Source organism: Gopherus flavomarginatus, chromosome 4 (genome assembly GCF_025201925.1).
Source record: "Gopherus flavomarginatus isolate rGopFla2 chromosome 4, rGopFla2.mat.asm, whole genome shotgun sequence".
Lineage (NCBI taxonomy): Eukaryota > Metazoa > Chordata > Testudines > Testudinidae > Gopherus > Gopherus flavomarginatus.
The window spans coordinates 76,013,764-76,026,395 of record NC_066620.1 but is presented as its reverse complement, the minus strand read 5'-3'; the positions used below and the strand labels follow the sequence as shown (position 1 = coordinate 76,026,395).

Below are 12,632 nucleotides of genomic sequence, written 5' to 3'. Positions count from 1 at the left end.
TCCCGCCTTTCTTGCAGCGACTAGACTAGCTATACACAGCTACAAGCTACCATACAACAGTGTATCATCTTTTAGATGTTCCCAGTCACTTCTAGAAACAGTACAGTTGCTCTCATGAAATTCACCTTAAACCTTCTGCATAAACTTTCAGATAATAAACCCCTAAATTACAGGGCTAAAAATATACTACTGCCTTCAATGCCTAGCCTAATTGTGCTGCTGCATAACTGACTAATAATATGGTGCCTCTAGTTTACTGATGGAAAAGCCCAAGCTTTGATATAAATGACTGAACACTTTTTGCTAAAACTGTACAAGACATTTCTGGTCGACTTTTAATTGAAAGCTCTAAAGAAATGCAGCTACAGAATGTGAAACAAATCAGTCTACCCAAGCCCAACAAAGAGATGGTTTGCATGGAGAACTACAATAACTCAAGTGCATAAAATCTTTATTAGCCCAGAAAAAATGAGTAGACATTATTGCATTAAACACAGCGCAACTGATAGGATATGAGGCAGTACCAAACAATAAATTTAAAAAACAGCCAAGAAAACATTACCAAACACTTTTTACACACATACTGACAGATGAAGGACAAATCTCATTTGCTAGAAAGATACATTTGACAGAGCCCCTGATCTCTATCAAGAATTCATGGATACCGTAGATGTTTAAAATCATCAGCATTCATGGAGCAAATGGCTTTTATCACCACCAGGATAGCTACCGTCACTTAATGAGTTTTTAATTTTTAGCAAAATCTGATGTCAGCATTTTCTAAAAAGCTGTTTCACAAAGATCTTTATGAGCTCCTTTCCTCCCATCAGCATGGATAACAGTACTTCCCAAGCTCCCAAGGGTTTTGAGAAACTGGAGTAAGGATTGTAAAATGCTTTGAGAATCATAGAAGGAAGGCATCACCAAAGGGGCAAACTTTTTTTATTGTTTCCTTGGGATCATCTTAGATTGCAAAACCGCAAACAATACGAATGCTCATAAAATAATCCTGTCCAATCTGAACCTCACTTTGTGACAGCAGTGGTGCCCTCCCTTAGCAGTAAGCCTGAAGGAAGGGCCCAGAAACTAAAAAAAACTCCACAGGTTCACCTCATTCCTCTAAATCCTTTCATCAGTGTCAGGGTTCCTCACCCACCTCCAGCAGCTTTCAACTCACACGGATCTCCAGAGATCCATTTGTGTGGAGGAGGCCCTGTGCTTTTACCCTAGCTCTGGGAACTTCTGGCTCCACTGAATCCTTACAGCCAGGAAGCCTCCCAGGAACCTCCCCTAAGATAGGGGAACACTGCTCTTGGCTGCCCTTAGTAGATGTTCTGTGTGGGACTGGGAGTGACTATAGGAGGAATGACATACGTCTCTGCTCACTTATCCTGCTCTGAACTCCAGAAAGTGGAAACAGTGTTGAATTGATTTTTTTCTGCTAGTTTAGCCTTAAAGTCTCCATTTTGATTCCTTTGGGGAAAAACATTAATTAGAAACATCCTTCTGACTATCTTGTTTTTTTAATCATATGGATAGCTCCACAGATCCATTCTTTTTCCTGTGCACTATGGTCTCCAGTTTCAGATTACTACAGCCTGAGCTAGCTAGACAGGTTTCAGTCCTGTAAACTGCTCTGCAGGTGTGACGCTGTATCCCTCCTCCCCCAGGAATTTAAATAATTGATTTCAATCACATTGAGACCTTGGACAACTAATTTTAAAAAATTGAGCTATTGTGAATTTAGACTGAAATCAATAATGAACTAAATTATAAATGCTACTCGCAAACACCACAGCTGGTAGGGTCTGGTATTTGAATTTTACAAAACTACTATAGATGAAAAACAAAATATTGAAAATGAAGGCCCTGATCCTGCAGCCAGTTAAGCAGGTATGTTACTCACCTGAATAGTCCCATTGACTTCAAATATGATCACTTGTGCCTAAAGGTAAGCATGTGCCATAAGTGTTTGCCGAATCCGGGGCTAACACGGTATTTTTAGTAAACACTTTTTTCTTAGTGGCATAAAATCTATCTCCCTTTAAACAAAATTGCTTCAGTGTTAACAATGAACGTGTTATTTAGACTTTCAGTGTATTAAAGTTATCAGGTATGTTTTCATATCAACAGGCCAAAATCTTGAAAATAGGAGCCTAAAGTTAGGTGGGATTTTCAAAAGTACCAGAGTGATTTAGGACCACAGGTCCCATTGACTTCAAACTCCAAACCCTGACAAGAGCAGTACAGCCTGGTTGAAGCATTTCAATGTTCTCGACTTGGGGAAGTTATATCAGAAGCTGGTGTTGGTTGAAAATGTAGCACCAGCTATTTGTGCCTCAATTTTCTGTTTGATTCTGTGTTGTTCTCATAGTAAGAAAGTTAATGAGGTCATGGGTGTATCTTTTGCAGAAAAGATTAGCATTTTAAATGTGAAACTTAGAAAAAAATCTATGTAAAATCTGAAATTCTACTAATAATCAGGAAAATAATTCAAGAAACAAATACAAAACATCCACCTTAGCCACCAGCATGGACAAAAAGGCAATGCAAAAATGGATGCTGGTGGGCAAGAGTTTTGTAGGAAAGAATTTGTCAGCTGCAAGAAACGGCAAGCAGGGCCAGGAAAAAAACACTAGCCAAGTTATTCTGACTTGTGCAATTATTTTTTATTCCACTGCTTGGAAAGAGGTCCCCATAAATCAATACTCTGCCACCATTAGAGAGTGATTGGTGAACATGAGTTATGCTGTGCTGTGTACTAATGGTGTGGCTGGTAACATAGATTTCTTGAAGTACTGATGGATTATTGCAGGTATTGTCTCCAGAGCAGTATATTTTTTTCTTTAATCATGCATTTTTAAAGTTATTAGTGCCTGCCATGGAACTATGTCCCAGTTCCAATTAACAGTAGCCCTAGTGATCTTGATATGAGAACTGTAGAGACCAAAGAACCACCTCTAAAATATAGTGAATTTGTAAACACCAGTTTGAATGCTCTGGAGTGTAGCAAACTTACATTACATGACTGTTCATCAAAAATGAGCTACTTCAGTGAAGTCCCCAATTGAGAGAAGGGGGACCAGACCTCCAGCCTGCACCCACTTCCTGGGAAGATTCACTTTCATTTCAATGAACCTCAAGATGTCTAGCCTTTAGTCAGGTCAGGGATTACAACAATCTTGAGCAGTGCAACAGTCAGGAAAAGAGCCTGTTGTTCAGTGTTGTAACAGGGTATACAGGCCCTTTAAGACTAGAGGGGGGCATTGCAGGGATGTTGGAATAAACAAAGGCCCTGGAAATGATCTTGTAGCCAGATGATAGAAAGTGGTCCTGGGGAATTAGTAAATGGATGGGAAAAACCAGGGCCAGGAGCTCTGTAGTGTAGGGTGGGGCAGGGCTCCCTTTCCTCCCAACTGAACTGGGGGAAGCTTTCCAAAGAAGAGCAGTATATATGCTGCTTTTTCCCTCAGAACAGGGCGTGCACTGTTAGGGAGAAGGAAGACAGATCCAGAAGACTGAGCTCCAGCTAGCAAGGACAGGAGTGGTAGCTCCGTGAAGAATGGCCCGGGGCAGAGCTCCACATGCGGCAGAAGATCCAGAGACGGGTATGAACTTTTATGTTGTTGTAATGGACTTTATTTGGGGACACTGATGACTAATTTGAACTAATTTGAACCTAATTTAACCCAGCCCCAGATAGTGGTTGATGGCAGTCCTGAGAAAGACTGGAGGGAATTTCTATGGGGCTCTGAAATGTAGGAACAGAGCAAGGATGCTGCAGAGACACCTCTAGCCAGATGGAGTGCTGAGTAAATAGCAACCCTGCTACAAGCATCAAGAATGCCCAGAAAGCCTGAGCAACACATAGGTCACAGAGAGGATAATACATTATCTTAGGCATTCCTACAGTGCCCATCACTGTAATTTATTGAAGCACCTCCATTCTTCCCTAGCAGAGGGATGGTCTCTATCTGCTACAAAGGGAGAATGGGTTATAGTTGGGGCATAAGAGAAGACCACACCTCAGGGAGCACTACACTTCTGCAGCAACAGAAGGGGATGGGAAGTGCAGGTAGCCCTCCCCCTCCCAGGCCGTGGAGCGCACCCACCTTCCTGTCTAGAAGGGAGGAGGCAGAATGGTGCCCTAGAAAAAGCAGACAGCAGCAGACAGAGCTAGGAAATGTACTGGCAAGATTTCTGCACGTCCCAGTGAGATCATTCCTGTAGCCTCAGCAGAATTCTCATTTGTGGTCTGTACCCAGTTACGCTCTTTTCACACTTATTCTATGTCACCAATTAATGCATTGCCTTGGTCAGCTGCTTAGTATTCCCTCCTTACCTAATAACCATTTCTATTCCCTTCTGCAAATCTTCAATTCACCTAAATCAACTTGTGACTATAAAGTACTTGATTCCCTTGCATGTTTAAGTTTCATTTCTCATACTGTGAAAGATTAGTTTCATTATTAGCCTTCATTACTATGCTTAACTGATTTTTTAAAATGTATGATTCCCGATCCCCAACCAGTTACCTGAATTATCTGCTGTGAACTTTCATTACTCTGCTATCCAAACCTGTCATCAATACCACAAGCTAAGCACTTTTCCTCTCCATCTCCTCTTACCATGTCTTTTTTCTGCTTGATCTCCTTCCTGCTTTACTCTTTTTTGCTTAGCTTGAAAGAATAGCTGTTTCACAGATTGCATTATATTAATCAGTAATATAATTTCTTTGTATCTCTAACATTTAACTGTGTCCTCCTTCCTGTGAGTCCAAAACTGGCTTCATATATGGAGAAACTCACAGTTTAGGAGTGTAGGAGCCTCATACTGTAGATATCCTTTATTCAAGCAGTATCTGCCATCAATTCAGCTTTTTCTGTCAAGAAGGATCAGCAGCATTTCCACTATAATTCAACTGAAAAATAAGTAGTGTTTCTGTCAAATGGATGAAGCTGTTGAACTGGTTACTGTTTGTACAGTATAAAGACCTCTAGATTCCTAAAACGAATTTCACTCCAGAGGTTCACTATCTTTCCCATACAAGGTGAGAGAATCTAATAATTGTGAAAAATATGTATTAATATTTTTAATTTGGCTAAGAACTCTAACCTTGAGCAGCTAGTGGGCTTAGACTAATGCTTAACATGAGTATAATATTCATTTGTCCCTAAAGAGACTTTAATATACATTTTCTACCTTTGGTACCTTTTCTATATCCTTTTCTGGATGATGTAACAGGTAAAATTTTTAAAAGCAGCTAAGTGATTTAGGAGTCTAAATCTCATTTACAAAAGGTGACTCGCAGTGAGACTTGGGTTTCTAAGTAACTTCTGAAAATAGGACTTAGGTTCTTCGGTTCAGGTAGATTCCTTTAACTTTTTTAACATACTTTCTTATCTGGGTGTCTGGAACTCAAGAGCTGTAATTCCACCTTCTGACAGTGCCTTCTTCTGAGAATGTGGGCAAGGGCTCTAGAGGTGATCCCGGCAATTACAGACAAGTAAGTCCAACGTCTGTACAGGGAAAATTAGTCGAAACAACAGCGAAGAATAAAATTGTCAGACACAGACGAACATAAATTGTTGGGCAAAAGTCAACATGGTTTCTGTAAAGGGAAATTGTTTTACTAATCTATTAGAGTTCTTTGAAGGGGTCAACACATATGTGGACAAGGGGGATCCAGTGGACATAGTGTACTTAGATTTCCAGAAAGTCTTTGACAAGATCCCTCACCAAAGGCTCTTATGTAAATTAAGTTGTCATGGGATAAGATGGAAGATCCTTTCATGGATTGAGAACTGGTTAAAAGACAGGGAATAAAGGGTAGGAATTAATGGTAAATTCTCAGAATGGAGAGGGGTAACTAGTGATGTTCCCCAAGGGTCAGTCCTAGGACCAATCCTATTCAACTTATTCATAAATGATCTGGAGAAAGGGGTAAAAAGTGAGGTGGCAAAGTTTGCAGATGATACTAAACAGCTCAAGATAGTTAAGACCAAAGCAGACTGTGAAGAACCTCAAAAAGATCTCACAAAACTAAGTGATTGGGCAACAAACTGGCAAATGAAATTTAAAGTGGATAAATGTAAAGTAATGCACATTGGAAAAAATAACCCCAATTATCCATACAATATGATGGGGGCTCATTTAGCTACAACAAATCAGAAAAAAGATCTTAAGGGTCTCTGCAGCGTGAGGCATGGGTCACTTGCTGGAGGATTCTCTGCACCTTGAGGTCTTTAAACCATGATTTGAGGACTTCAATCACTCAGACATAGGTTAGGGGTTTGTTACAGGAGTGGGTGGGTTAGATTCTGTGGCCTGCATTGTACATGAGGTCAGACTAGATGATCATAATGGTCCCTTTTGACCTTAGGTCTATGAGTCATCATGGATAATTTTCTGAAGATGTCCACGCAGTGTGCAGAGGCAGTCAAAAAAGCAAACAGGATGTTAGGAATCATTAAAAGGGGATAGAGAATAAGAAGGAGAATATATTATTGCCCTTACATAAATCGATGGTACGCCCACATCTTGAATACTGCATACAGATGTGGTCTCCTCATCTCAAAAAAGATATACTGGCACTAGAAAAGGTTCAGAGAAGGGCAACTAAAATGATTAGGGGTTTGGAACGGGTCCCATAGGAGGAGAGATTAAAGAGGCTAGGACTTTTCAGCTTGGAAAAGAGGAGACTAAGGGGGGATATGATAGAGGTATATAAAATCATGAGTGCTGTGGAGAAAGTAGATAAGGAAAAGTTATTTACTTATTCCCATAATACAAGAACTAGGGGTCATGAAATGAAATGAATGGGCAGCAGGTTTAAAACAAATAAAAGGAAGTTCTTCACACAGCGCACAGTCAACCTGTGGAACTCCTTACCTGAGGAGGTTGTGAAGGCTAGGACTATAACAGTGTGTAAAAGAGAACTGGATACATTCATGGTGGTTAAGTCCATTAATGGCTATTAGCCAAGAAGAGTAAGGAATAGTGTCCATAGCCTCTGTTTGTCAGAGGGTGGAGATGGATGGCAGGAGAGAGATCACTTGATCATTATCTGTTAGGTTTACTCCCTCTGGGGCACCTGGCACTGGTTACTGTTGGTAGACAGATAGAGGCCTAGATGGACCTTTGGTCTGACCCTGTACGGCCATTCTTATGTCACTTAGTCATACTATACTCCATTTGCTCAACTGTGAAATGGAGGTAATTAATATTCACCTGCCTCATAAGATTGGCTAGTGTTTGTGAAGTGCTTAGTGGAAAAAACTCCCTGGACAATGGATTTCTTTTCTCTGATTATTCAGGCTCATCATTCCTCTATTGTTTTACTTCTGCTCTGTAGATAAGGCTGCAGAACTGGACTTGTCAATCATTGGATGGGATGAAAAATAGCTTAATTTAACTGTTAACACTTAATAGTTGACTTCCCCCGATTTAAAGTGTCTCCAGAGCACAGTAGCATAACTTGCTTACTGAACAGAACTTTGCCCTTTTACATTTAGGAGTGGGGGCAGAGGGTCAGCATGGGAACTACTACTCAGAGAAGAGAAACAAACATACAGGTTATCAATGGACTCTGCCTGTCGTTGGCTCACTATTTTTCTGTTGAGGTTTCATTCCCAAGAAAGTGCTTTGAATAACTCTTACCAAACTGAAAACAAAAAGTTCTAGATTTATAGATGTATTGAAGTATTATATCATGTGGTTTACTCCTAGCAATGGCAGAATCTGACAAAGCCTGTATTGTTTAGTTTGTACTATCTGGCAAAAGTGTGACTAAACTATCAACCCCTCAATCCTGCATGCTTAACTTTAAGAAGCATGTAAACACACCCATTGACTTTTGTGAGATTATTCAGGAGAGTGAAATTAAGCATGTGCATGCTGACAGGATTGAGGCCCAAGTTTCTGCCTAGCAGATATTTTTTCCTAGGATTCAAAGGATATTTTGGCCCATGAGACAGGAAGTGCTCTTACTGGCTGAGCTTTGATCTCCCTCTTTATTTTCCCCTTTAATATAATTTTAAGCTACCTAGCAGTAGATATTACTTTGCCTTTTACAACTGGGCGTTAAAGGAGAAATAACTGTAGATTTTCTATTTGCCCAAGTTCTTGCAAAGCAAATCACAACTGCCTTGAGAATGTTAATCATATGCTTGAATTTTAAGTTGGATAGGGAAAATTAGTCGAAACAACAGTGAAGAATAAAATTGTCAGACACATAGACGAACATAAATTGTTGGGCAAAAGTCAACATGGTTTCTGTAAAGGGAAATTGTTTTACTAATCTATTAGAGTTCTTTGAAGGGGTCAACACACATGTGGACAAGGAGGATCCAGCTTCTGAGACTGATGAAACACACTGTTGTCTTTTGATGCAAAGCAGCAGTCGGGGGTAACCTTATCCTGTACAGGTTAATACTGAGATTCCATTGGCAATGTCCTTATTTCTCAGTTGTTCTGCATGCAGATGTGATGGCCACCAGAAATGCAACTTTGATGGATGTTCACCGATGGGTGGGGACCCATGCCTCCTGAAGTCAGCCAGTCAGGGCAGGCAATAGTCTGATTTCAAGTGGGGGCCATTTGAGACAAGTCTCTGAGCAACCTCTATTTGAAGAATGGTGGATAGAACATCTGAAGAGGGAGGCCACTGATGAACTGCCACTTTCTGGAGACAATCATGGATTGCTGCAGTGCTTACAGAGAGAAGGGCTGTGTGTGCGTGAGGAATACAAGCAAGGACAGGCATTCACTCCCAGCTGATGAAGGCATTTGCAGCTAGGGGAGGTACCTTTACAACAGTGGCAGCTGAGGTGGGGGCCACCACAAGGTCCGTGTAGAGCACAGGGGATGTCCCTATTGGGGTGTTAAGTGCTAGAGCCTTGCCTAATTGGAATCCATGGAGTCAGTTGATCCTTGGGTCCTTCTGCTGGTCTGAAGTTGAAGAGTTGTGGAGCTGCTTCTGGTACCTCTGTCCAGTTTTCTGCCTGCTAGTTTGGAAGTGTTACTGAAGCAGGATCAGAGTTAATCCCTTCTGTTGTGCTCTGTACTGCACTGCCGAGTGCAGACACCAGAGCCTGAGCACCATCTTGCAACGGTGCTGTTTCTTAGATTGTCAGGTTGTAGGAGGGGTTGGGATGAAGCAAGGCCAGAGATCTTATCCCCATCCTCTGATGTGCACATCATTGAATGCTGAAGCCTGGGGTACCAGTGCCAATGGTGGGGCCGATGGCTGAAGTTAGATGCTGGAACATGTTGACCGAGAATGTTTCTTAGAGCAAAATTCGTACATTAGGCTGCTGCATTCAATGGAGCACATTCACATTACCCTGACTAGATAGGATCCTGAAGAAAAGCACAGGCCAATTCCCAGCTGGGACAAGCAAAGTCACCAATCTGAAACAAAATCAGAATGTTTTAAAAGGATTTCTTACTCTTTGTAGCTCATGGAAAACAGGTCTGGTAACTACCATTTGCTGCTGCCAGTAGGCAGATCAAAGCTCATTTGTTTTAATTTCTGAAGGTGGAGTTTCCTTGGTGATTGACAGGTCTGAATTTTGCCTCTCTAGCTGCACAAGCAGAAGTAAAAACCAGTGTGGAAATGGTGAGCCTGGATGCAGGAAAACAAGCAATAAGTATTGTTGTCAGAGCAGTGTATCTGATTTGGAAGAAACAACATACAATGTAACATCTTCCAGGAAAGAAAGACTATCTGGAAGTACATTTAGGAAAATGCCATTTCCTAACTGAGTAATTTAATCTAAGTTCCAACAAAGCTGAAACATCTGAACCTTCCGAGTTACAAACCACTGAATTACATATATACACATAGATTACATAAAGTTCCAGAAACACTTTATTTAAAAATGGAGTTGTAAATGCATATATAACAAAATAACATACATAATAAACGTAACAAAAATAAATAAGGAGAATGTGTCCATACAAAATAACATAGTAAATGCAAAACGCTTCTTACAGAACAAAAGGGTGTAAATGTCTGAATGAACACAAACAAAATCTTGTGCGGAGAGCCTAAATTTTTAATTTTTCCTAAACCATTTCCTATTTTTCATGTGTCTGGGAAAAAATTCTGTTCCCAAGGATTAAACAAAAGAAAGAATTGTGATGGTGGTTTTGGTGCACTAATTTTTCAAACACCTGACCCTATTTTCAATTTATTTTTGCCTTTCTGCACCATTTCAAACATTTTCTATCGCCTCTGTAAACTAATGGAGTAGAATATCGAGTTGTACAAGAACGATATTGTTTTCTTTTAAACAAATATGAAATCCATTATATCACAAATTATTGGTTTTCTTATATCACTACAAAAATGTTTTTGCATTTTTATTAACTGGTCCAACTTTTTAGTGACTTCTGAAACCCTGTACAATTTAAAAATGTACAGGAAGTATTTTAAACATATGTCATATAGGATTATTGCTGAACTAAAGACCATTTCATAAAAGCTGCAAAACTGTATGTGTAACATTAATATAAAGAGACTGACGCAAAAGCAGGGAAATTCCAGTCTATTAGTTACATTTAACAGAAATAAGATTCCTCCAAATTAGTGTTCTGGAAATACAAGGTCATTTACTTTTATTTTTATTATTTCCAAATGTTACGTTACTGGAACAGCTTATATAGAAAATAGGTTTATGTAGGATATTTTAAATAGACTTGCTTTTCAGTGGTATAAGCAAGAAATCTACATTAGCAGTCTTCTTTCAGAGTCCTTTTAAACGTATAAGACAGAGAGACAGACTTAGGAGGATTCTACAGGAAAATATACAGAAGCAATTTATTTGCTTGGGAGTGAGACTATTGATCAATCAAGTTATGACTACTATCTCCAAGTCTTCAGAAGAAAATTTTACACCTCATGATCATTCCAAGAAACACACATTGCTTTTGTAAACTTATGTTGCATTTGAATTGGCAACTTAGTATGAGAACCCATTTGCCTCACTATGCTTTTAAATGTCCCACAAAGTTGTACGTGTAAACTTGTTTTATTGTTTCGACAAACATTTGGAGAGAAATGAGATATGAAATCCTTCTACTTTCATTCACATCAAAAAGATGTTTTGAACAAGATCAAAAAGTGCCAAATTGTCCTTTTGGAAAGTGGATTAAAACACTGCTCTGTTGAAACAAGTACAGTATTATCAATTTTTTATGTACATCAAAAGACTGACTCCTATTCATATTCATATGTTCACCTACCACTCCCAGCAAATTCTTAGTGCAAACGTAATAGCTGAACTTTGTAAACTCCAAGACAATTTACGCAGCAACAAGGTTATACAAATCATTGAACTGTTTGAAAATTTCAGTATGAAAGAATGAATGCTTTGCAAAGTCTGTCTTATCTTATACAATAATGTGTTATTGTACTCAAAGGTAATGTATCCTATATAAATCCTCTTATTCAGCAAACATAACTGTTCAATAATTCTATACAAACTTTAATTAAAGAGGTCCATTTATAGAACAGGTTGGCACAGGAGACTTGGGGTTTCAGTAACATTGGATGTTAATCTGCTTGCAGGTCACTTTAAAAGCATTGCTCTTAAAAAGAAAAATCTATGTATGGAAAGACTGCTGATATAATTCTGTTTGCAAAGCACACAACCACAAAGAGCAAACCTGCCACAATCTGCTTTTCTACATTGGTATCAATTTTCATTTGTATGGTTTGAAAAGGATGTGCATGACAATCAAAGCATCACAGTTAAAGAAAACTTGTTTAACAAACCAATGCAGTTTGAACATTTTTTTTTGTATAAAAGCAACATTATGACTTTTAATTTATTTCTAGACATTCCATATTAATGGTAATTATGACAACAATTAATAATGTCATTCACGCATACTGGGATCTTCCTCCTCTCCATCCGGGTTGAATCTGTTGAAATGTATGCTGAAGTCAGGCTTGGATTCAACATTGTCAAATGCAGTTGAAACAGACATGACGGCAGGCCGAAGGGCCCTAGCTTCTGGTTGACAGTTTGGTTGTATCTGAGCACGGGTACTGTGAGAAACAGGGCTGGACTTATGTTTAGGTTGAGCAGGTAAGACAGGGCTTGTGAATCCTAAGTTGCTCAGAGCATCCAAAGTACCATCAGGGTCAATCATAGCATTAATCACTAAACCACCAAGGAGTGGAGGGAGGGAGAGAAACAAAACAAAAACAAAGATTAGGGTTTTGTGCTTTGAGAAAAACTCTTAAACAAAGTCTCTGTCATTTGAATTCATACACATCTTTGATTCCCTTCCCTGGGTTAAGAGTCTGCAGATAACCCATTAATATCAATAACTCAGCACTGTTCTGTTTCATTTTCAGAGTCTGAATGGAAATGATGATGCAAAGATTCGGTTCTATTGATTATTTCTATAATGCCAGAATATTGACAGAGATGCTGGCCTTTTGTCTGCTGGGCATTACAAAGTAATTACTCGAATACTAGAACATGATGGTGATTGTAGCTTGGTATATTACCTCTGGCAGAAGCCTTTTCATATATTAAGCATCAATACTTCAGGGAAACTATACAAAACCTATACAATGCATGTCTGGTTAGAAAAAAGAGAGGGTGAACAGTCTAAGA

At 39.3% G+C, this 12,632-nt stretch overlaps 1 protein-coding gene across 9 annotated transcripts in view; it reads right to left on the bottom strand.

Moving 5' to 3' along the window:
* Window positions 1-9,853: 9,853 nt before the first annotated feature.
* CEP170 (centrosomal protein 170) overlaps window positions 9,854-12,632 on the bottom strand; it is a 207,499-nt gene continuing 204,720 nt past the window's right edge. For all 9 annotated transcript variants that reach the window (XM_050950377.1, XM_050950371.1, XM_050950373.1 and 6 more), the window contains one exon: window positions 9,854-12,170. In XM_050950377.1, the coding sequence (XP_050806334.1) occupies window positions 11,884-12,170 (287 nt within the window). In that variant the 3' untranslated portion in view covers window positions 9,854-11,883. The remainder of the gene's footprint in view (window positions 12,171-12,632) is intronic.